Source organism: Chiloscyllium punctatum, chromosome 25 (assembly GCF_047496795.1).
Source record: "Chiloscyllium punctatum isolate Juve2018m chromosome 25, sChiPun1.3, whole genome shotgun sequence".
Taxonomy (NCBI): domain Eukaryota; kingdom Metazoa; phylum Chordata; class Chondrichthyes; order Orectolobiformes; family Hemiscylliidae; genus Chiloscyllium; species Chiloscyllium punctatum.
The window spans coordinates 20879264-20905199 of NC_092763.1; the positions used below are offsets into that span (position 1 = coordinate 20879264).

General features: G+C 39.8%; 1 protein-coding gene across 1 annotated transcript in view; it reads right to left on the reverse strand.

The window, feature by feature from the left end:
- LOC140495618 (sodium- and chloride-dependent neutral and basic amino acid transporter B(0+)-like) overlaps nucleotides 1–25936 on the reverse strand; it is an 83397-nt gene that overhangs the window by 10951 nt on the left and 46510 nt on the right. The window contains exons 5-11 of the mRNA XM_072594617.1: nucleotides 21926–22064; nucleotides 21005–21137; nucleotides 19048–19188; nucleotides 17134–17362; nucleotides 15205–15330; nucleotides 11507–11625; nucleotides 3891–3990 (exon numbers count right to left, since the gene is read on the reverse strand). Of these exons, the coding sequence (XP_072450718.1) occupies nucleotides 3891–3990; nucleotides 11507–11625; nucleotides 15205–15330; nucleotides 17134–17362; nucleotides 19048–19188; nucleotides 21005–21137; nucleotides 21926–22064 (987 nt within the window). The remainder of the gene's footprint in view (nucleotides 1–3890; nucleotides 3991–11506; nucleotides 11626–15204; nucleotides 15331–17133; nucleotides 17363–19047; nucleotides 19189–21004; nucleotides 21138–21925; nucleotides 22065–25936) is intronic.

Below are 25936 nucleotides of genomic sequence, written 5' to 3' on the forward strand. Positions count from 1 at the left end.
GATGAGAACTCTAGCCAGGGCCATCCTGATGTCAAGAGGATCATGTGCTTTTTTTTATTCTTTCAGTAAACAGTGAGCTGGGTCTGTTACTTGGCAGTGATGAGTTCCTAATTAATGGGATTATTGCCTGTTAAGCAGTTTGCTAATGGTACTACATGCCTAATTGATATTCAGCTTCGGATCTTAAGCAAAACTCACCTAACAAGTTCAACATTGAGAAAGCTTGACATGGAGATTAGAGTGGGGCTCTCATGAATTCAGCTTGTTACCTGCTCCAAATGACCTAAATATTGGGCACTGAGGTCTCAGAGGACACTCCAAGGATGCCAGCCACATACACTTCATGTCCATGGGTATTGGATTTGATATGTGCCAGTCTCTAAGACCCTGCTGGGTCATCTCGGAACATTTTTACACTTCAATACTGCACCTCGGTCTACCCCACTAACTATCATTGTAATGCCTCGGCCAGCACACTCAGGGGCATGAACCCAGCTCATGGAATGGCTCAGGCTGCATCTCTGGGCTGGTCACTTGCTGTCCCAATTCTCACTCATTCTGAGCTGGCCTGGATGCTCACAACATCTCTCCCTTGCCTTGCCTTTTGCCTTTGTGTGTTTGCTACCTCAGCCAGGGATATTATTCCAGTCGCTCCTTGCCATTTAGTGCAGACACAAAGGAAAGAATCTTGTTGTGGTTGTCAGCAGGACTCCATCAAATCAAGGGGGGTATACATTACTCAAGGTATCACAGTAAGTCATTGGCAGCCTCTGATACCAATCCCATGGGCTTACACATAGGCAGCCAGCATCAGGATTTTGTCCACATAAGGGGTTAGGAACTGAATGTAGGTCAGCCTGGCTTGAGTCTTCCTGCTCTAGTGTGGGCTGTTGTTTTCCTGGAATGAGGCAGAAGCAGGTATTAATGGAGATGAAAGGACGTGTCTCAATTGTTACTGTTGGTGCAGGTGGGAGGTGTCCTCAGTGAACAGGCAGTGTAGAGGAATTAGTGCAGGATTAACAGTGTCTGGGATTGGGGTAAGTGCGAGTGAACGGGGGAGAGATTGCAAAGCTGTAGTGAGATTGGTAGGGCATGAGTCTCAGTGAAAGGTGGGTATAGCAAGAGAATTACACTGAGGGTGAGATATCGGAGAGAAGATGGTAGCACCTGGACTGGCAAAGTGGAAAAGATCATTGACTTCCTTCTTTCACAGCTGGGTATTCCTCCAGATGGCTGAGATTGCACTGATCCAGGTAGCAACCTTGCTCTTACCAATCCAGGGGTAAGAAGAAATAAGGTAGAGAGATCATAATAAGTTATCAAGGTGATGGTGTCAAAACTGGACAGTAAGGAAGATACAGAACAGTGTAATGGGGTCACATGTAGTGCGGCATATAACCAAGATCGTGGTTGAGGCCATCTTCATGGCTACAGAACTCAGCTATTGGTTTCAGGTCTGTAATTCTGTGTTATTGTGGTCCTCAAGATACACAGAAATGCAGAATCATTGTGAGGTAGCAGTGCTAACCACTGAGCCACTGTGCCACCCAAAGTGGGGCATTTTTAGGATGGCAACCTGTAACTGTATCACAGTGATTAGAGCTAGGGCCTCAATTATTGACAATATATTGTAATTCATGAATGAGGAATGTGAATATACAATGACTAAGTTTCCAGATCGCACAAAAATAGGTGGGAGGGCAAGTGGTGAGGATGACACAAAGATTCTACTGAGGGATACAGACAGGTTATGTGAATGAACAAAAACTTGGCAGGCAGAATATAAATGTGGGAAAATGTGAGTAATACATTTTGGCAGGAGGAATAGAGGAGTTGAATATTATTTGACTGGAAAGACTGCAGAAAGCTGCAGCACAGAAAGATTTGGGGTTCCTTGTGCATAAATCTGAAAAGCCTGGCCTTTAAATTCTATGGGTAATAGGAAAGGAAAATGGACAGTTGGCCTTTATTTCAAAGTAAACACAATACAGAACAACCTCGATTATCTCAACGAGATGGGCAGGGAATATTTTGTTTAGATAACTGAGAGTTCAGATAATGAATAGTTTGGATAATGGATAACGTTTTTACGGGACTTGAGGTCTTGTTTGAATAATCCGAAATTCGAATAATTGATGTTTGGTAATCGAGGTTGTACTGTACAGAAATTGGTAAACCTTGTTATGACTGTTCAAGGCACTAGGGAGACCATGGCTGGAATACTAGGAACAGTTTTCTATTCCTCCATGGGATGAGGATGCTGCTGTCTCGGTATCATTTATTGCCCATCCCAGAGAGTAGTTAAGAGTCAACTATACTGCTGTTGTCCAGACCAGGTAAGGATAGTGGTTTCTTTCCCTAAAGGACATTAGCAAACCAGATGGGTTTTCTTGACTATTGATATTGGATTCACGGTCATTATTGGAAATCTTAATTCCAGATTTTTCTTGAATTCAGTAAAATGGGGGTGGATGGGGGTGTGGAGTGGTGGTGGGCGCAGTAGTTCAGTGGTTAGCAATGTTGCCTCACAGCACCAGGGACCCAGGTTTGATTCCAGCCTCTGGTGGCTGTCTGTATGGAGTTTGTACATTCTCCCCATGTCTGCATTGGTGCTCCGGCTTTCTCTCACAGTACAAAAATGTGCAGCTTGGATGGACTGGCCATGCTAAGTTCCCCCATAATGTCCATGGATGTGCAGGCTAGGTTGGTTAAGCATGGAAAATGAAGGATTACAGGATTTATATCATCAGGCCACCGTCTCCCCTGAGGAAAAATAAACTGGCTTTGGAGGCAGTCCAAAGAAGGTTCACGAGATTGATCTTGGATATGGAGAGATTTTCTTTTCAGGCGTGTTCGAGTAGTTTGGGCTTGAACTCTTTGGAATTTAGTGGAATTCTATTCCTCCATGGGATGAGGATGCTGCTGTCTTGGTATCATTTTGAAAAGTATACAATTGGTAAGGTGCTTGATCAGGTAAAGGAATAGAGGCTGTTTTCACTTGTGCTAGAGTCCCTGAGAACCAAGAGGTTACACATTTAAGACAGAGATGAGGAAGACTTTTTGCTCTTAAAGTGTAGCGATTCTGTGGAATTCACAGAGTGCTGTCGAGGCTGGGTGTGTAAGTCTATTCAAATAAGATAGACAGATTGTAATCAGTAAAGGAATTGTAGGAAAATGGAGTTAAGGATAGTCAAATCAGCCATGACCTCGTTGAATGGTGGAGCAGACTCAATGGGGCTGAATGGCCTACTTCAGCTCCTCTATCTTATGCTGGATTAGTGGTGCTGGAAGAGCACAGCAGTTCAGGCAGCATCCAAAGAGCAGCGAAATCGATATTTTGGGCAAAAGCCTCTGTCTTATGGTCTCATTGTCTTAAGTACTTACATTGCTATAAAAGCTCATACTTACACAGGTTATGCTCTGTGCTGTGTCGCTAACACACAGTAACTGCGAGCTGGCTGCTAACATTATCACTGCTACTGAAGGTCAGTCAGAAACCTTTGTACATCCCACGTTTGTGAAGCAATCTAACAGCAGAAAGATAAACTGCCTACGTGACCTTGGATTTGTGCAATAATACAAGTATCAGCAATTAACAAGACAATGACTGCAGTAAAATTGACTCCAAGTCCAAACAGCTGAAATCCAGCAAATACACAAGTGGATCCTGAGTGAAGGATGCAAAAAAATGATGCTGCATGTTTCATGTTGGTTTCTGGAACAAATTAGGTTTAATAGTCAGGAAGAACAAGTGAATTCATATCACCTTCTGACACACTCAGCCAGCATCTGATTCATTTGGTGTGATTTTATTAAAGAAACCTTAATTTCCACAAAGTACTTTAAATTTAATATGTTTTTTGTTTTGGTATCTTTCATGATTGACTGACCATAGATCCAGCTGAGACCGATGAGTTGCAGGAGAGCTGTTATAACGAGAATCCAGTTCATAGCGTAATGATCCATAAAATTTAACCAGTAAATTCCAGCCTAAAATTAAATGGAAAATTCAAAAGTGGTACATAGGAAAATGATAGTATTCTTCCTTTCAAATTCAGACTTTGATGAGATTTTTAAAATGTATACCTGTGAGTGCGTGTAAAAAAACACGAGTCTAACTAAAGAGGCAGTGCTTCGAAAGCTTCTAATTTCAAATAAACCTGTTGGACTATAACCTGGCATTGTGTGACTTCTGACAGTCCAACACTATCACCTCCACATCATAACTAAAGCAAAATACTGTGGATGTTGGAAGTCTGAAACCAACACATACATTCCTGGAAAATTTCAGCAGGTCTGGCAGCATCCATGGAGAAAGAAACTGATTTACTGATTCGAGTCTGGCACAACTCATCTTCAGAACTGTTCCAATACAATTCTAACTCAATGCTCAATACCTCATCATTCATTTATGTTATGGCATCAATTACGTTGCTGTGCTGTCTTCTCCATTCTCACCTGAATGTCATTTTTGAACTGAGGAGATCAGCATTTACCTGCAGTGTTCCAAATGTGATCTCACTTGATCAAATAAGTGAAGAAGTGAAGAAGGTTACCTCAGAGTAGAATTGGACCTTGATCAGCTGGACCAATGGGCTGAGGCATGACAGATGGAGTTTAATTTAGATAAATGTGAGGTGCTGTATTTTGGAAAGGCGAATCAGGGCAGGATTTATATACTTAATGGTAAGGTCCTGGGGAGTTTTGTTGAACAAAAAGACCTTGGTGTGCAGGTTCATAATTCCTTGAAAGTGGAGTCACAGGTAGATAGGATAGTGAAGAAGGTGTTTGGTATGCATGCCTTTATTGGTCAGTGCATTGAGTGCAGGAGTCGAGAGGTTATATTGCAGCTATATTGGTTAGGCCACTTTTGGAATATGCATTCAATTCTGGTCTCCCTGCTACAGGAAGAGTGTTGTGAAATTTGAAAGGGTTCAGAAAAGATTTACAAGGATGTTGTCAGGGTTGGAGGGTGTGAGCTGTAGAGAGAAGCTGAATAGACTGGGGCTGTTTTCCCTGAAGTGTCGGAGTCTGAGGGGTGACCTTATAGAGGTTTATAAAATCATGAGGGGCAGGGTTTAAGGTGTAGGGGAAAGATTTAGAAGGAACTTTGGGGCAGATGTTTCACGCAGAAGGTAGTGTGTATATGGAAGTGGTCGAGGCTGGTATAATTGCAACATTTAAAAGGCTTCAGGCTGGGTATATGAATAGGAAGGGTTTAGAGCGATATGGGCCAAATACTGGCAAATGGGATATCTGGTCAGCATGGATGAAGGGTCTGTTTCTGTACGTCACAATGGCTCTATAATTATTAAATACTTTCGAGATGTCAACATCATGACCCTTCATGTACATCTTAACCCTTTGTCTCCAGTTTTAACTGCCTGGGAACATTGCATTAATGGGATTTGTGAAATTACCAACTCTCCCCACTCAGTATCTGAACTACATTCCCATTAAAACACAAACCTATGAATCAATGAACATAGCTCAGGAGTAGGCCATCCTGTCCCAGGGGCTTGCTCCAGCATTTAATAAGGTTACCACTGTTATGAATTGCTTTGAATATATTTGCATCCTTCTTTTCATAATACGAGCCATACTGTACACAGACTCTCTCAACATGGAACCAACAATGTCCTGTATAAGTGAAGCTTAACATCTCTACTTTTGTATCCACTCAGCCTTGCAGCAAGTGATACAATAAGATTAGTTTTCCTAAATATATGCTGCAGCTGGACACTAACTTTTGATTGTCAAGCACTAGACACTCATATCCTTCTGTCTCTCAGAGTTCTGCAATCTTTAACCATTTAGATATGATGTTTTCTTTTTTATTCTTTCTGCTAAAAGGGAAACACTTCACATTTTCCTACATTGTACTCCATTTGCTACATCTTTGCCCACTTACTTAAACCATCTTTATCTTTTTATAGCCCCCTTCCCGTCTTCCCGTGTCTTCTATTCCTTCATCTATGTCATTGATTTAAATTGTAAATCATTCAAATGCCAGAATTGACGGTGAGACATGCCACTTGTTACATCATGAGAACGCTGAAAAAAACACATTTGAGTTTCTCTGTGTTGACTCTCGGTTTACTGTTAGCCAGCTAGTTTTCTCTCCATGTCATTGCTAACCCCTAAATCATGAGCTCCTACGTTCTACAATAAATATTAATGTGGCACTTTGTCAAATGCCTCTGTAAATCTAAGTACTGTACATCCACCATTTTCCCATTACCAAAAGTTCATATTACTTCTGAAATAATTCTAACAAATTGGTGAAATATGTTCTCTCCCTTCACAAAACTGTGCTGATTCTGTCTGACTACTTCAAAACCTACCATTGTTATGCCACAAATTCCTTAATAATAATTGCTAACATTTTACTTATGATAGATGTTAAGCTAACTGCTCTGTATTTCTTTCTTTTTGAATAAAAAGTTATATTTTCTAACTCAGTCATAGAGTCATTCAGCATGGAAACAGACCCTTCAGTGCAACCATTCCATGCTGAACATAATCTCAAACTAAACTGGTCCCACCTGCCCGCGCTTGGCTTATATCCCTCCAAACGTTTCCTATTCTTGTATTTATTTAAATGTCTTTCAAACATTGTAAGTGTACTCACATCCACCACTTCCTCTGGAAGCTCATTCTACACATGAACCACTGTGTGTGAAAAAAAATGCCCCACATATCTTTCTTAAAATCTTCCTCCTCTCACCTGAAAAATATGCCCCTTGGTCTTGAAATCCCCACTCCAGGGAAAAGACATCACATCTGTACCCCTCAATTTTATAATGCCTCTATAAGGTCATCCCTGAACCTCCTATGTTCCAGTGCAAAGAATCCCAGCCAATCCAGCCTCTCCTTATAATTCAAATCCTCCATTCATGGCAACATCTTGGTAAATCTCTTCTGAACCCTCTCCAGCTTAATAATATCCTTCCCATAACAGGGAGACTAGAACTGAACACAGTACTTAAGAAGACTTTCCAAAACCAAAGGACGTTTGATAGATTCAAACCAATGTATCAACTATCTCACTAACCATTTCTTTAAACACTATAAGATGAATTCCATCAAGCTCCAGGCACTTCTCAGCTCCAACATTCCCTCAGTCCCACATCTTTGGTGATTGTACTTTTCCTGAGTTCCTTGCTCCCTTCTATTTTCTGATTCTGAGATGTTACTTGTATCATCTAGAGTGAAGAGTATAATTATAGCCCCTAGCTTTGGACAATCAGTCATATGAAGACATTACTGGATATGGCATGACATTTTGAAGGAACAGCAGCAAGCTTTGTTTTTAATTCATTGCCAGGATAAGGACAGCGCTGACCAGGTCAGCATTTATTGCCCATCCCTAATTGCCCAGAGAGTAGTTAAGAGTCAACCATATTGCTGTGGGTCTGGAGTCACGTGTAGGCCAGACTATTCCTTCCCTAAAGGACATTAGTGAACCAGAGAGCTGTTTCCAACACTCAACAATGGATTCATGGTCATCATTAGACCCTTAATTCCAGAGTTTATTGAATTCAAATTATACCATCTGCCGTGATAGGATTCGAACCTGGGTCCCCAGAACATTCCCTGAATCTCTGGATTAACAGTCTACTGATAACACCAGTAGGCCGCTGTCTCCCCTAAGGCTAGGCCAAACATGTTCGCAGACAGTGAGGGAGAAACCTCTGATGCCAATAATTGTGTCATGATGCTGAGTTGCAGCAGCCAACATCAAGGCAACTGAGTTACCAGTTGAGAGCAACTGAGAATAACACATCTCTCTCCAAATAGGTATACAATCACCAGGTGTTGTCAAACCTTGAAAATGTTTTATTGATGGTTGGATTATCAAACTTCTTAATTCACATCTTTATTGTTTGTTGGTAACCTCAGTCAGTGCAGAAGTTGAACCTGTGTTTTTGTGTCACTCTGCATTGTAAACCAGCCATCCAGGAGACAGTGAGGACTGCAGATGCTGGAGATCAGAGCCAAAGAGTGTGGTGCTGGAAAAGCACAGAATTATCGTCCTACTGAAGAACTTATGGTCAAAACCTCGACTCTCTTGACCTTCGGATGCTACCTGACTGGTTGTGCTTTTCCAGCACCACACTCTTTGAAACCAGTCATCCAGCCAACTGAGCCAAAAGATACCAGTGTGGTGGTGGTGGATGAGCAGGAATATCATAGGGGATAGTGGAAGAGCTGATCATCACAGGAGGAGACTGAAGAGAAAAAGAAGGAAAATCGGTGAAAAGGGAGAAGGCTAGGAGAGGTGGGGAGGATATATAATGTAGAGGAGGAGGGTAGAGTGTGAACAAATCAAAGGAAACATTAACAACCAGCATCTTTCTCTTAACTGGCTGATACAGAGGGCTAGCAGAGAATGTGCAGTATAATGGGAAGGGTTCAAGATCTCTTCCTGCACAATGCAATTATACCCAACAGAAACAGAAATTGAAGAATATGATTGCACAAGGTCTCATTTAAAGGCTTGGCAATGAAGGGAAGCTTTTGCTAGAGATTAAAGGTGAATGAACAATTCCGTGTCTCAAACATAATTTCTCTCAGAGAGAAACACTTGGATGCACCAACAGTGACAATGGTGGTGGAGCTGGTGGGAAGCAGAGAGTATTCCACATGCAGCTGTGCAGGAGTATTCACATGTACATGTATCTGAAAGTTAAGGGCATAGGGATCAGGCTGTTCTGCCACCTGTGGAATTCTAAAAGCAAAGGAATGTGGATGCTGGAAATCTGAAACAAAACAAAATTTGCCAGAGAAACTCAGCAAGTCAGACAGCTTCTGTGGAGAGAAAGCAGAGTCAACATTTCAGGACCAGTGATCCTTCTTCAGAACTCATTGTAGCTAGGAAAAGATGGGATATACACTGAAGACAGGGATTGGGAGAAAGGAGTGAACAACAGGTGGAGTTGGAGCCCATTCAGAGAGAGAACAGTTGTTGGGCAGACAAAGGAATGGATACTGTTGAGCCTGGGAGAAAGAAAAGTTGCTTATGGGGACTATTAGTGAGTGAAAATGGGTTAGCTGTGATGAAAGCAGCCCATGTGGTGACAAGGTTATCAGGAAACCCTGGCCAATATCTCCATCACGGGCTTGATGTGAGACTCAATGTTAGCTGGAAGGACTGCATTTCATTCCCATTTGGGGTCCCTGCAGTCTTCAGGACTCAATATTGAGTTCAATAATTTTAGGGCCTGAGCACCTTCATCCACGTCCTCCCTCCCACTGGGCCAGACCTTGTCAAAACAGTGTTAGGGGTATACATAATGCAAAATGGTAAATTCATTGCTTTTTGGATCCAATATCCTATGGTAATAACAATCTAACTGTTTGAACATAGACCAGAAAACATTCACTCTGGTATGCACTGTCACAAGATTCCATATGTAACTGTTTAGCATAATGATTCAGGGATATAACTTTGATATCCATTACAGACTGGGCTACTTCAGACACAATGAAAGGTGTACCAAAGCCAAATTAGACCAAGGCTGTTTTGCTAGACATACAAAACATTACATTAGGAAATATAATCAATATCAATCAGATGAGTGTTTGCCAACAGCAATGCAATCACTTTAAGAAAAAAGACAATGAATGATCCACAACTGAAGGCATTTTGGAAAGTTATTATAGAAGTCTGGCTTGATGTGATACAAGAGGTGCCAGAGACATTTCAAGATTTTGGCCATACAGAGATGAAGCAGATGCCTCTCAAGAGGCAAACAGATGCTTGTAGCTAAAGCTCTTTACCAAGATCTATTGTCTCATTATACCAGGGGCATATGGGCATAGGGTGAAAAAGGCCCCTGTACAACTCACTGTGTACTGCTCAGGTCACAACAGAAAAAATCGAGAGGACAGTGAGGGTGTATCAGGCATGTCAAAGTCAGCCACCACATCAACAGAAAAAATCTCTCTACCCTCACAAGATTCCACACCAGCCTCATTCCTGAAGAAGGGCTTATGCCCGAAACGTCGATTCTACTGCTCCTCGGATGCTGCCTGGCCTGCTGTGTTTTTCCAGCACCACATTTTTCAACCTTAATTTTCCAACTTTCCAACCACTAGACATTGGAAGAATAACTCAACTACACCCATGGTAGTCACCACGAGTACAAAGTGCATTCCATTCAGTGTACCTGGAGAAAACATCTGAAATTGGACCATACTGCACCGATAGATCCTTTTTGGACCTGGGCCATGTCCTTGCATGTGTACTAAAAGGGGCCTAAATCATGTGACAACCTCACCACATTATCCCAGACCCAATAGTTTTGCTGAATGAAATGGTTCACACTAACCAGGCATCTGACATGAAATGCAAGGCAACTAAACACCGTCTCCATATTGCTATGTCACACTTCAGCACAATACCTCTTGGTATAGGCTATCCATCACCAGCAACAATCATGTTAAAAAGCAAGTCAGAACACCTTTGCCAAGTCGTTAACAGTCCAGAATCCCATAAATATGGAATAAACATCTTGAACATCAAGGGAGTATTAAAAACAGCTCACAGTCGACATCTGGGTGTGGAATTATCTAGTTTGTGAGAGTGGTAAAAGGTTTGACTCATACATCCCATCCAGGGAACATGGTCACCCACAGAAGTACTCAGAAAGTGCAGTGAACCTTAAACCCAAGAAGTCACAATATCTAATGGAACAATGAGAAAGAGGAATAGAAAATAATTTGGGGAATTGTACAACATTCTAACATTGAGCATTCTGATTGTGCACAGAACACCACCAGAGGTAAACTCAGGGAATGAAAATGTTGAACGCAACCATGAAAATAATCTCCTCTTTAACAAAAGGAAAGTCACCAAAATATCAGTGAGCCAAGAACAGTCAGTTGATAAATCTAGATCACAGGACAGAAAGATGATCATGAGACCTGGAAGGATTATTAAATTACTGATTCATTACACAACCACTTAAAGTCTTAAACTGTTCAGTTCTTAAACTCTTAAGCACAGTGACTTATTTTTGGAGTGATAGTTCTCACAACCAGCCTGAGATATATTTATTTTCATTCATGTATGTTATAGGATCTTGGAGAGAAAATGGAATATGGTATTATCACTTTAAGAGGAACATACTGACGAGCAAGTAGCCTTGATGTCACATGTCACAGACTCGTTCAGTGTGCAGTACATATTGCGAAGGGAGAGCAGCTGTGCTTCCCTGTAACAACTAACCGCGATAACAAATGTGTCTGCTGAGCAATTTTATGACATAATGAACCGAATCATGGTCCTGTATCCCAGCCCTAGTGTGAGATTAAATTGTCTGAGAGTGAACTCAGAATCACAGCAAGATATCAATATGACATGATCACTGCACAACATTAAACAACTGCAAAAAGAAAGGACCAGAACACTAGCGCCTTCTTTATTATTTCATCCTGTGAATTTGATCACCTTTTATTGAGTATGTGTGAAAACAGCTTAAATCACTGAAATACAACCTACCTGTGTCACACATAGAAGGCCAAGCAGATAAAATAACGAACAAATGCCAGCTGTCAGAAGAAGGCGCTTTGATCGGAGCAATGTAGGGAACTGGTCCTGCAGGGCTGTCAGAACTGTTTCTGATGAAGAAAATGTCAGATGAAGTGATTAATTAATAACTTGCACAATGACAGGACAAAACACCACTGGACACACCAAAGCCCTGGGAGTTTGGAATAAAAGGTTTCTGCATCCATTTCTCTAGCCCTGAGACATGTATTTTTTTTCCCCAATTGTGTTCCTGTTGCTCTGATGCAGAGGAAAACTGCATCATCGTTATCCTCAAATATCATGTGGGGTGTTTCAACATGAGTGAGTAAGTTTGCTGACCATCCTGCTCCCTGTAAGGCAGTTAATAAAAATCCCCATCTCTTGAGCAGCAAGGTCTGTCTCAAACAAATGTGAAGGGATAAATTCGAGGCATGAGAGCAAAGAAAAGAGATAGAAAATTAACATCGAGATTGAAAATCACCATAATAAATATTGGGCAGAAGAACATCAGAATTAGGAGCATGAGTAGATAATTCAGCCCTTCAAACCCACTCCACCATTTGACATGTTCATGGCTGTTCTTATTCTGGTCGCAACTCTGGTCACCATTCCTGCCTGCTTCCCCTAGCCCTTTCTCCCATTTTTCATTGGAAACAATTCTATTTCTTTCTTGAATTTGTTGATTGATTCTGCCTCCTGTGCACTCTGGGGCAGTGAGATCCACAGATTCACAACTCTCTCAGAGAAATAGTTTCTCCTCATCTCAGTTTTGAACCTACTTCCTCTCAGGCTATATCTATGACCTCTGTTCAAGACTGTTCCACAAGGAGGAATATCTGTTCCACATCTGCCTTATCAATCCCATTTTATGTATCTCAATCAGATACCTTCTTCTGAACTCCAGCGAGTACAAGCCCAAGGTATTCAACCGTTCCTCATATGACAGCCCTTTCATCCCTTGAATCAACCTGGAGAACATCATTGGAACTGCCTTTAGTGCCACCACATCCTTCCTCAAGTAAAGAGACCAGAACTGGACACAATACTCCAGGTATGATCTCGACAACACCTTATATAATTGTGACAACATTACTTTACTTTTTATAAACCAGTTCTTTTGCAATAAATGCCAAGGTTCCATTTACCTTTCTTATTGTGTGCAGCACTTACATACCCACTTTCTGTGATTCATACACATGGACACCCAGATCCCTCTGCACTGAGGCACTCTGAATCTGCTTCTGATTTAATTAATAATTTGCCCTTTTCTGGACAAAATACGTAACCTCACACCTATCCACGTTAAATTCCATCTGTCAGATTCTAGTTCATTCTCTAGCTGTGAATTTTGCTTTGTTACATTCTGTCCCTCCCGGCAGATCATTGTATAGATTGTCAACAGTTGATGTCAGAGGATTGAACCTGTGCTACCCCAATAGTTACAGTTCACCAGAAGGACCCATTTATCGCTCCCCTCTGCTTTCTGTAAGTCAACCAATCCTCTATCTGAACCAATACTCTACCCCCAAACACCCTCTGGTCTAACCTTTTGTATCAGTCTTAATGCAGCACCTTATCAATGTCTTCTGGAGGTCTAGATATAACACATCCACTGTGTCCTCATTATCCAACTTGATAGTTACATCCTCAAAGAACTCCAACAATTTTGGCAAGTACAACTTGTCCTGTATGAAATCATGCTGCCACTGGGGAATTGAGCTTTGTTGTTCCAAGTGGTCAGTTCTCTCCCTTATTATTGACTCCAGCAACTTCCTCATGACCGAGGTCAAACTAATTGATCTACAATTTTCCATATTTTGCCTATCTTTTTTTTCAAATACAGGCTTCACATTAAAATGTTTCTAAATCACTGACACCTTTCCAGAATCTAGGAAATTTTGGAATATAGTAACTAATATATCCATTATCTCTGCTGCCACCTCCTTTAATACCTCAGTGTGCAGGCCATCAGGTCCTGGGGACTAAATCTGCCTTTAATCCCATCAGTTTACTTAATACCTTTTCCCTAGTTATAGTAATTTCACCAAATTCCTCTATAGTAACTGCAGATTTTGAGAAGAAATTATGATCTTCCACTGCAAAAAGACACAAAATACTGGTTTAGTGCCTCTGCCATTTCTGAGTTTCCCATAATTACCTCACCATTTCCATCCTCTAAAGGGCCACCATTTACTTTCACTACTCTCTTCCTTTTGATATACTTATAGAAGCTTTTGATGTCAGATCTTATGGTTTCTGCTAGTTTCCTTTTATAGGTCATCTTAGCTCTTTTGATTTTGTTTTTAGTAACCCTTTGCTAATGCTTAAAGCTCTCCTGATCCTCTAGAGTGTCTCTAACATTTGCAGTATGATATGCCCTAGTTTTTTGTCTTTATGTTATCCTTGACCTCCTTGTTAAGCCATGGATGATTTTTTTTACCTTTCTATAATTTCTCTTCCTCTCAGGAATATACTTTAATTGACAGGTATTTAGTATCTCCCTGAGCATTTGCCACCATTTTTCAAATGTCCTGCCCCTTTAATATTTTTCCTCAGTTCCCCAGGGCCAACTGCTTTCTCAGACCTGTATAATTACCTTTGGCCAACATTAAAACTCCTGTATATGACTCTGTCTTCACTCTTTCCATCTGAATTTGAAACTATAGAAGGTTGTGATCACTGCTTCCAAGATGATCCTTAACTACATGATCATCAATTATTTATCAATTCTTCCTCGTTACACAATACCAAATCTAAAGTAGCTAGTTCTCTGGTTGGCTCCATGACACATTGCCCAAAGAAACAATCCCTCAGACACACTATAAATCTTCCTTCAAGGCTACCCTTGCCAAGTTGATGAATCCAATTAATGTGTATATACAAATCACCCATAATTGCTGTTGTGGCTGTCTCATAAGCCCTCATTACTTCCTCATTTATACTAAGCCCTACTTTGAAAGGTACTGTTTGAGAGTCTGTAAATTATTCCTCCCTTGCTTTTTATTTCCACTCAGATTGATTCAACATCTTGGTTCGTAGTGCCAATATCATTTCTTAATGCACCTTGATATCTCCCTTAACCAATAAAAAAACTCCACCTCCTGTTCCTACTTGCCTATCCCTTTGGAACACTCATTACCCTTGGACATTTCACTCCCAGTACTGATCTTCCTGCAACCACATTTCAATAATCTTCACCAGCTGGTGTGACTGGTCTCTATTTGTGTTGTCAGCTCATCAACTTAACTCTGAATGCTGCATGCTTTTGCTAATAAGTTCTACTGGTTTGTCTTTCTCTTTTAATATTTGCTCATACACTCTCCATCCTTACTAATAACACTGAACCTCATCTCTCTCATTTACTCAACTCTCAACTCACATTTTGGTCTTCTATGATGCCTTCTCTCACCATCGCTGTTAGTGCAAATTGTATTGTGAAATCATTTGGATGCCGATGCAACTTTTCCCCAATTTTTATTTTGATGCAGGTGCTAATCATTTAAGACTAAGAGCTGCATTCTTCTTTCAGACAATGAGGGAACAATTGCTACAAAGAAATGTTATGCATTTGTCCACTAATATCACCAACAGCACTTTTTTTTTGCCCAACACTGTCATAGTTTCTTCAACAGAAATCATTTGTTTAAGTGATGCAATGCCATTTTTACCTAAACCTGCAAACTGTGTGTCAACTCCCAGAGTGAGCAGCATGAAGAAAAATGAAACAGACCATAATGGTGCCCACGGCAACTGTGCAAGGGCCTCTGGGTAGGCAATGAAGACCAAACCGAAACCTGAACAGTGAATAGAATAGAAATGACACAATGAATGTTGCTGTCAACTGCTTGTTGACTTAAATCCATTTAATTGATTACAATTGCTAATATTAGCCAACATTTACAAAACTATTCATGTCACCAAAGTTCAATGATGTGCTGATACATGTTTACAATACAAAATGCTAGCTATATTAATCACTCTCAATTAAGAAGTTATATTATTTAGAAGCAGTGAACACTGAGTTCAGAGTGACATTTGCAATCTAGGCAAAAAAGGAATCTCTCTGATACGTTGGTGAAACTGGCATTTTAAAGCAGGGAATAACGTTGGAGAGTAGGGAATGGGGAGAAATAATTGAACAGACAATTTAGAGTGTTTCTTAAATGGTTGGGGATTGTAAAGTGTAGTTGTACAAAGAGACCTCAGTCTCCTTGTTGCTAAGTCACTGAGGGTTAACATGTGTGTGCAGCAAGCTATTAGGAAGCCTCATGGAATGTCATCCTTTATTGCAAGAGGATTTGAGTACAGGGATAGTGAAGTCTTGTTTCAATTGTATAGCAGCTTGGTTAGGCCACACCTGGAAACTGTGCACAGTTTGGTCACTTTTTCTCAGGAAAGATGTCATTGCCTTAGAGGGAGTGCAACAAATGTTCAGCAGACTTGCTCCTGGGATGGTAGAACTGTCCTATGAAGAAAGATTGGGAAAACTGGGCCTTTTTTCTCTAGAGTTTCATAGAATGAGAGGCAATTGCATTGAAATTTACAACTTAGTTAAAGAAAATAACAGAGTAATTGCAGGTAAGATATTTCCTCTGTCTGCAGAATCTAAAACCAGGGGCCACAATTCAAAACTTAGGGCCAAGATGAGGAGAAATTAGTTTATTCAGAGGGTTGTGAAACATTGGAATTGTCCAGCACGGAGGACTGTGGAGGTCAAGATTTGAGTAGATTTAAGGTTGAGATTGATATATTTCTGATTCTCAGTGGTGTACAAGGTCAGGGAATGGATGGAGTAAAAGGCATTGAAGTGTTCGACCCTTCATTATTGCATAGTGTGGTGAGGCAGACTAGACAGACTGAGTGGCCTACCCCTGTTCCTATGTTCCTGCCTCGGTTGAGGCTGTCAAACCACTCAGTGCTCAGGCTATTGGAGTAATCAGACTGGTGTGTGAACTGTGTTTTATTGTAACTTTACCTGGTCATTAATTACTTATCACAGCATCATCAACCGATACAAGTGGCTTAGCACAAAACATTTCCATGTCTCTTGCTCTTCATATTAAACATATTTAAAAATGTACTATCACCAAATTTACTATTTGAGTGCATAATATGACCAGTAACTAATGTCATCAATAAATAAAGACTGTCTCTGATTCACCTAGAAACATGATATTGTGTAATTCTTTCAAAATTTTCTTCATAAAATATAAAATGTGGCTCATATGAAATGTAATTCTAAGGTAAATAACAAATCTTACAGTGGATTATAATGTTAACTCTGAGTGCTTTGAGATTTACTATTTTGTGATTATTTCAAAAGCTCACTTTTAAGAATTAAGGTTCAACCCCAGGCATTCCATTGCATTATTCAGATCCAACCCCAGGCATTCCATTGCATTATTCAGATCCAATGCCTGTTCAGTATAACCAAACATCATGGCAATGTGTCGTTCTTCAGAGCCTGGTTATCAATTTGGATCTGAGGATTGATTACTGTGTCGAGACACTGGAATCACTGGAATGTTGGGTTGAATCACTTCAGAGAGAACATTAAAGCTGTCTGACCCTTGACAATTTTAACAGCTCTAGTTTACCTGACTGGGCAACCTCTGAAACAGGCTTATCTTGCATGTGAGCCATGTGTCCCAGGATGGAGAAGACGACAAATCCAGCAAACACACTCGTAGCACAATTAACAACACAGACAATGATGGTATCTCTGTAGCAGTTATTGTGGAACTTGTTGTAGGATGACAGTGTTACTAAACTTCCCCAACCCACTGAGATAGAAAAGAAAATTTGAGTTGCAGCATCTTTCCAGACCTGGAAAATAGAAAATAGAAGTAGTGTCTGGAGAGAAATTAAACACAAACATGTACAACAGATAAAATGACATTAATTGTGAAAATAATGAGAACTCGTATCGTAAATCCATGGTGAATTGAGCAAAGTAACTCCCTCTGGTCAACAGTAACTCTCCTTAAACAGGACAGTCATCATTACTGTCGATCATTTACAGTCAAATTCCCTCTGAGATGTCTGATACATGTCTTTGTGATATAACATCACAAATTAGTTTCATCAACACAAATTAGTCGTGACGTGATTGATGAATGGGGACACTATTTCTAAAGTGCAACCTTTTAAAATGTGTGCTGGCAATTACGCAATGACATCGGCAACACTTTAAGTGCTATTTATGTTGCACGATTCTTGCATAACGCAAGGTCACACAGTACGTGACTATTGCGCTATGGAAGAAATGATAGTATACTCTTCCACCAGCCATGGTCTTCAGTCACTGACTCATTTGCAGCATGAGACTGACCCCAGTTAACTCCATTCTTTTCATGAAATTAACAACAAAGGACACCTTTCATCATAAATAATGATTCACTTTCAAATTGTAGTAATATGACAGCAACTTAACCATTTCAATCTCAACAGGAACTAGTAAAACTAGACTATAAGCTCCAGGCATAGGATTAATTTGGATTATGTAAACAGTGGATAAATGAAATAAATAGAAATCAAAATCCAATTGCTGTCAGAATAATTGAGCGATAAATAGTGTTCATGATTATCTATTTGCAAATGCTGCAGTATCTTTGGACTGAATACAAAATACCAGCCATCATTATCTGGTATGCATTAAGACACTGTCAGCTTCACAAAGGTCGTGTTGCCCAGTCTGCCTATTTGTATTCACTGGGCACAGTGACGTTTCTGTCCTTACTCTGTAGACTGAATCACCTCAGAGATTTATTTCAAGGAACATTACACTGAAGGAGCCTTTAATGACGTGCCAAGCATTTACTTACTACCAGTCACAATCTCTGGCACTTAAACTACCTACTAGAAGAATGGAGTCATAGCATGGAAGTCACCCACTCAATTGCTATATTTCCAAATACAATAATCTGACTGGTTCAGGATATAATCAATTACTTTCCAATGTTCACTCCCATGTAGACTTCAGATGTAGACAATGTTCTTTTGTTTCCATCTCCCACTTCCAGACACTTGCAGCACCAAATCTCATTGACATGGAATAGATAAGGACAAGGCTCATCCAAAGTGGCCCTTTCTATTGCCCTGATACAGCAAGATGTGGGTCAGTATTTGCTTTGTAGGTCAATGAGGCATTTCACCTGAAATTCTTAGACCTGAATCAGTTCCAAGATTTCAGAAAGAAGGAGGCATGAAAGAGGAATTCTATTGCATTCCAATCCCTATCACCATTCCTCATTAATTTCCGACCTCTCTTCCATCATAGCTGATGCCTGACCCTTTTTCCTGTTAATGGAAGGATGATAATGACCTTAAACTGACTCTTTGAATTCATCACAAGCTTTGTTAAAAATTTTCAAGAATTGAATTAAGGACTCAAAAGTGACACATTGATTTTAAACTGATGATGACAAGCTAACAAAGTAAATGTGCTGAGGCATGAATTGATTCAACTAAAAATACTAATGAGACTCAATAATTCATATTGCTGTATTTACCTCAGCATCAGCCAGTCTGGAGAAGTCTGACTGGCTTCCGATGTAGAATTCAATTCCTTTAAAAGCTCCCTCCAGGGTAACCCCTCGAATCAGGAGTATGGTCAGAACCACGTAAGGGAACGTCGCAGTGAAATAAACCATCTGAGCATGGAGTGAAGCTTGTTAGATTTTCCTGTATTACTGGTACAACAGAAGAAAATAAAATCTCAAAGCAGTAAGAGGCCATGCGGCCCCACCATGCAATAAGATTCTGGCTGATCAGGTGCTAACCATACGTTTCCTTTCCTGCCTGATTGCCCCGACACTTGCCCTCTCCAGAACCTTTGACTCTTTTGTACGTCAATAATTTGTCAAACTCTGCCTTGAATATATTCAATGAACCAATCTCTACTGCTTTTGGAGGAAGAGTATTTGAAAGATTAAAAATACTCTGATAGAAAAGATTCCTCTTCATTTCTACCTCATTCGGTGACACCTTATTTTGTAACTGTGCTTCCTGTTCGAGATTCTCTGAGAAGATAAAGCTTTCTAAGACCATTCAGAATCTTTGAAGATCATTTCTCGATGTCCTAAATTCCTGTGAGTACAGGCTCAAACTTATATTGTAATAAGATATTTTCAAAGGAATTAATGCAGAGAAGTTCACTGAACTTTCTCCAGTACAAATACACCCTCTAATTAAGGAGACCAAAACAGTAGCTGCTGTACCTTTGTAGCAAGACTTGTCTACTTTTATACCTTATTCCCCTTGGAATAAAGACAATATTATCCAACCAAATGGCAAACTAAATGGATTCTCATCAGTGCATGGAAGGGAACAGATGACAAACTGAAGAGGAATAGTGACATGGAGGATATACGCAGGGATCGCGTTTTCATCTAGTTTACAGGGTTTGCATCTTGAGACTTTGGTTTGTGAAACCTTGATATAATGTGCCTATTTAAAGAGTGCTAAACCTATAGACATAATAAACAGAAATTAAACAATGAAAATAATCAATTGAAGGTAATTCTTACCCAAGAGACTCACCTCCTCACTGGGCAGGTACATAAAAGGCACAGCAAGTTGTTCCTGACATCGAGATGGACCTTGTCAGATTTCTCACCTGATTCTGCATTAAATTTCACCATGGCACAGGCTGCTCATGTCACTAACAGATTCCACCCACAGTAACTGCTGCTTTTTCCTTCAACATTAATAACTACTAAAGGCACATTATACTGGAATGTCACATGTTGTGATATCTTCTAACAGCCTTAAAATTACATTTGCTCCTTGGTTTGGAACCTATCCAACAATACAACGGGGATGAAGGTCATAGCTTTGTTAGTTAACCTCTGTTGTCCTCAACCCTATCACAGAATCTTCTTTTGTTTACTGACCCATATTCCCCATGTTCATTGTCTGAAGAAACCTCTTAAACTGCTATTTATTTCTTTCGGTCAGATGAAAGTCCATGGAAGTGAAAGATTAGCTCGGTTTGTCTTGACAGGTGCTTCACAAGCTGTTGAGCATTACCAGCATTTTATTGTTTTCACCCAATGATTGTTCCTCAGGTCTCAGTCCCATCCTCATGTCCAAACAAACCTCATTTCACTCAAATAAAACTCTAACCCTAATCTGCTCAATCCCTTCCCTCAGTCCTGCATAGCCTTCCACTGCAATTAGAAATTCCCCCAAAGTTCCTGTATCAGTGAGTAAACTCCTAGAATGAGGGACACATTGCAGGGGTTTGGGGAAGTTGCTGTTCTTTCCCCCAGGAGAAAAGTCTTCAGATCTCCCTCAGGCCTGAAGTGTTGATGAACTATGAATCTCCCATTTCCCAGAGACACTGTTAACATCACCTGGGAGATAAACCAGACACTTTAAAATTTCTTTTTATATTTTCTAGTTTCACTGTTACTGAAATCTACACTTTGTTGTTAATTTTAACTCTGTTTATCACCAATCATTTACCTTTCCTGAAGATTTGATTCCTTTTGATAATGCTGCCCCAACTATTAGCCAGGCAAGAAGCAGGCAGAGGGCTAAATACCAGATTATCTCCCCCGTCTCATCTATTGAACTGGAACGGCGTAAAACTGCTTTACTACAGAAAATAAGAACAAAAACATGTAGTAAGTAAGGACACTCTTCATTGCACACATGTTTTTAGACATAGTGCATCAATGTATTTGTCAAACATAGAGTTGTGTAATATCTAAATAATTTTTTGTTTTATAGAAGCTTTGATTCTTGCACTCAGAAATAATTTTGAAGTTTGATATTCTGTATGACCTTTTTTTCCTATGGGATATTGATATTTTTCAATGTAAAGCTTTGTTCAAACAAATTGATGAGATTCCCTGCAGAGCTGATTTGATGTGAAAGAGTTTCTGACAATGCTTCACTGACTGCTTCACAATGCATTGTAAAACCTCTCTGGTTTAGTCACTATGTCTTCCAATGAATCCAGCTAAACATGATATCTGCCTCCAGACAGTTAACCTAAATCCAGTTCTCAGGACTGTATGTTAAAGGAATAACTTATCACAAATAAAAACAGAGAAAGGAACATCAGTCACAGATGATTCTAACCATTTCATGTTTAGGAATTCTGGTCATGAGTATTTTCCATGATGAGCAAGAAAACAAAGAAAAATGTACTGCTTTATAAATAATGTCAAAGTTACAGTGCTTAGAAACCAGAGGGATGTTAAATAGTAAAAGTTTCCTTCCCATTATGCTATTTTGTAATGTACAATGTAAACAATACCTCAATCAAAATGAAACAACTTCTCTCTCATTAAACACATATAAACAAACTAACCATCCCAAGAGGAGTTACTGGCCCAGCTGTGCAAGTTATCAGTGCAGCTATCTACCGCATTTACTTACTCCCAGTATTGCTCACTCGGGCCCTGCTGAGGAATGGAGATTTCTGATCCATTTGGACAAGATTCATTGTTTGCCTGCAGCCATGTTGTATTAACGATTTCAAAACATCCATCATTCAGAGTGAGATTGCAGATTGGATCTGGAAAATGTGTTTCAGTATTATACGTCAATTTTCCATTCCATTTCAATATAACCAGGGTCACTGTTTCACCTTTATTGAACCAGTTAATCCTTTTGATTACATGGGTAAGGTTATGAATGGATCAGGGGCCTCTTGGTTCGAGATTGGTCAAAAGAATCAATGAATATGGTCTGTTCAAAAAGCAAGGGTCATTAGTTTATTGAATTAAGATACCTTGACGCAATTCTATCCAGCAACACAGAGATTAAAGCTTCTGTGTTCTGTGGTGAAGTTGCGTAGTTACATTTGAAAATTACACATTATTTACATGTTTTTTTAAGAGATAGGACAGCTTTAATTCAAGAAAGACCAATCACAGGTGACATGATTGACACAAGTTAATCCAATGATATTTCCTGGGAAAGGGTTCTTAATTACAAGAAAAGTACAATCAACTGTAATATGGTCACAAGATTGACAACAGGCTAATCCAAAGGTAATTCCTTGGAAAATAAATCTTATTTACATAAATTGTCATGCCATGGTGCAGTTCAAAGTTAGTTCAAATGATCAATTAAAGTGTCAGTATTCATTTCATGAAAACTCTATTGTCCCCTTATTTTTGAATTTCAGCTTAATTCTGCAAATCAGCAGTATAAGTTCATAGGGTTCAATCACTATTCTCAGGCATTTTTATAGTATTCTTTTAAATTGAAAAACCATTTTGTGGTTAGTAAAAATCCACATATACTTTTTGCTTCTAGTAATAACCTAAAATCAAATTTTAGATCCTCATTGCCCCCCTTTGGTCATTTCATGACCATATCATAAAGGCATGGATCAAATTATTCCAATTTGATGCCAGCAAAAGACTATTTTACTTCCTCTTCCTCTGAAGAGGAACCAAGGGCAGGCAATGGTGTTTCCTCATCTTCATCGAAGTGGAGAAGAAGCATTTTCTGGGTGGAGCCAATATTGTCAATAGAAGTTAATATTTTAGCAATAGTACACTTAACTATAACAATACCAACAAAAAGACCAATTAAACCAATAGCACCATACATGGACATATTCATTAGCCAGTTGTACCATGAGCCAAAACCCCAATCTCCCAATCCTGCACCTTCGTTCATTTGGTTGACAAAAGTACGAATATTATCAATATGTCTAGTAATGTTTCCGATAAGATCAGTGACCCCCATAATGCATTTTTCTCTAACTATAGCGCAAAATTCAACTTCCTTCACAAGTATGTAATCGTTTTGTTGGGCAAATAGGCGCAATTCTGAATGCATGTCCCTAATTTCTATTAAGGCAGCACTTGTCTCATTTCCCAAAATCGTGAGTCCGCAAATGAAATGATTATGGTTTTGATGACTAATAATGCCTGAAGACCCTCCTAATGAAAGAACGCTAAGAGCCACATATGCTTGATATGGCCTTTGGATTCTTCCATTCTGCATAGAAGACAGGAGAAACTGACTGTTTAAAAAGGGGAATTATGAGCTTGTTGCCAGGTAATTGGACAGGGAACAGTAGTTGGAAATAGTGTTCCTACAGCTCCGGCACGAGGAGTACTTGCTTTATTTAGGACAAGGTAGTTAGATGCCTTATTATAACTGAAAAAAATTAATATCCAGGTTTAGTATAGATAATGGAGGGACCTTCCCAATAAGAAGTGGGCCTATCTTTGTGACTTCCTAGAGTGTGTGGATAGTCCATGATTACATAATTTGGTCCTGGGGGCTGAGGGTGAAAATCATCTAATCTAATGAGGTGAGGAGAAACATGGTCGACATCCCAAAATCATTCTACCCATCCAATAATTGGGAAAATATTAGTGCCATTTGGGGTATCGTAATGAAGGTGGGTGTTGGTATCCTCTCCACATCGAATTTGAATTCCAGTAGTAACAGGGACACATTTTTCATTAAGGCACACACATGAGATGTGAGGCCCTTCAGAAAAGCAGTGATGACTAATACATTTAATTACAGCACAGGGAATAATTTTAGGCACTCTTACATAAATGCACCCCCATCCCTTACCATTGTAGCAATTTGGATAGGATATTGCGGATTTATTGGAGCAAGTCCATAAACAAGTAGCAAGTGGGGATAGATAATAACTAAAAGAGATATTTCGTCCTGTAACTACGTTAGTACTATTCCATACCCCCATGTTAGGATTTGGAAGGATAAAAGGGGTCAGGGAGTCTCTTGCTGAAGTAAGGGTGTAACAAACTACTTCATCCACTCCAAAAATGTAATTATGGGTTTCTAGAAACAAATTGTTAGTGAAGGATAACATCCCCCCTTTGTCTCTTTTACTATGTGATAATATCTGAAAGGGGACAAGGCTTCCCAGGGATGCCCATAGTACAAATGCAATCAAACTGGCACACAACACTTTTACAGGGTAAAGATCATTCAAACTTGTTCTGTAAATGAACTGTTAATCTTCTTGATGCAGTTGACCACTGCAATAGTCATTCTTGGTAACATTCAGTCTTTCGGCACACAAGGACATCTTCCTGGCATAGTTGGTACACAGTCTCTGTTTGCTCAGGATCGCACAGGTAAACTGTACCTTCTTGTGCACCAATGCTAGCAATGGCAAGTCCACACAGCAGGGCAAGTTCGATGTTTGTCATCTGCCCCCCCTTGCAAGGTTGCAGACCACGGAGTGCCCATTGTAATAAAGTATAAACCATTTCCTCTTTGTATATAAGTATATACAATATACATATAATCAATTAAAATAGGGAGCAGCAAAAACATAACACAAGCTAATCCAGTAGAGGTCACCCATATTCTGGTTTGAGCATCGAGGGAGTACCCTATTTGTGGCCATAATTTATGCTCTTCAGCAGGCTAGAAGCCATAAGAGGAATTTCGAAATAAATAATTCTCAAATTAATCAAACTCAAATAGCCCACTGGAGTAAATATATTGCCCATACTGGTAAAAAGCTCGTCCATTTTAAACTCTGCAGTAGAGATTCCCTTCCAATCTGTTATTTTCTTACTTTATATGTAAAAACCCAGGCGAATTAAGCAAACCTAGCTTAATAAATTTTATAAAACTAGCTTTGCTAGGATGTAAAACTCTTTGAAGTTTTGTGACTAAAATTATCAATATTATCTAAAATATTATCTAAAATTTAGAATAGCCTGCAATGTATTGTATTCATTAAAAAATATACATTAACCTTGTGCCTAATTAAATGACCTGATCTACAGGTGTAGTTAACAGTGATTAGAATGAAGTGCAGAAACCAGATGGTGATTTTGAGCAGAAAAATTGGTAATGAATATTGGCTGGAGAGCAATGCTGTCCCCAAATTATGACACAAAGCTTTCAAGCCACACTGAATTTTTGCTAATTAGATTAGATTACTTACAGTGTGGAAACAGGCCCTTCGGCCAAACAAGGTCCACACCGACCCGCCGAAGCGCAACCCACCCATACCCCTACATTTACCCCTTACCTAACACTACGGGCAATTTAGCATGGCCAATTCACCTGACCTGCACATCTTTGGACTGTAGGAGGAAACCGGAGCACCCGGAGGAAACCCACGCAGACACGGGGAGAATGTGCAAACTCCACACAGTCAGTCGCCTGAGGCGGGAATTGAACCCGGGTCTCTAGCGGTGTGAGGTAGCAGTGCTAACCACTGTGCCACCATGTTGAGCTAACACCAGAATTTAGATATTGGTACGGTCTTAAAATTATAAATCATCTCTGCTCAGTATTAAATATCGAAGTGAAGATAACAGCTCAGCCCAACACTCCTTCCCAACACTTACTTCAATTATCGGGGGCCAACTGCCTCCCAAAAAATTCAAATATCGGTGGCCACCTGTCTCCCAAATTACTTCAAATATC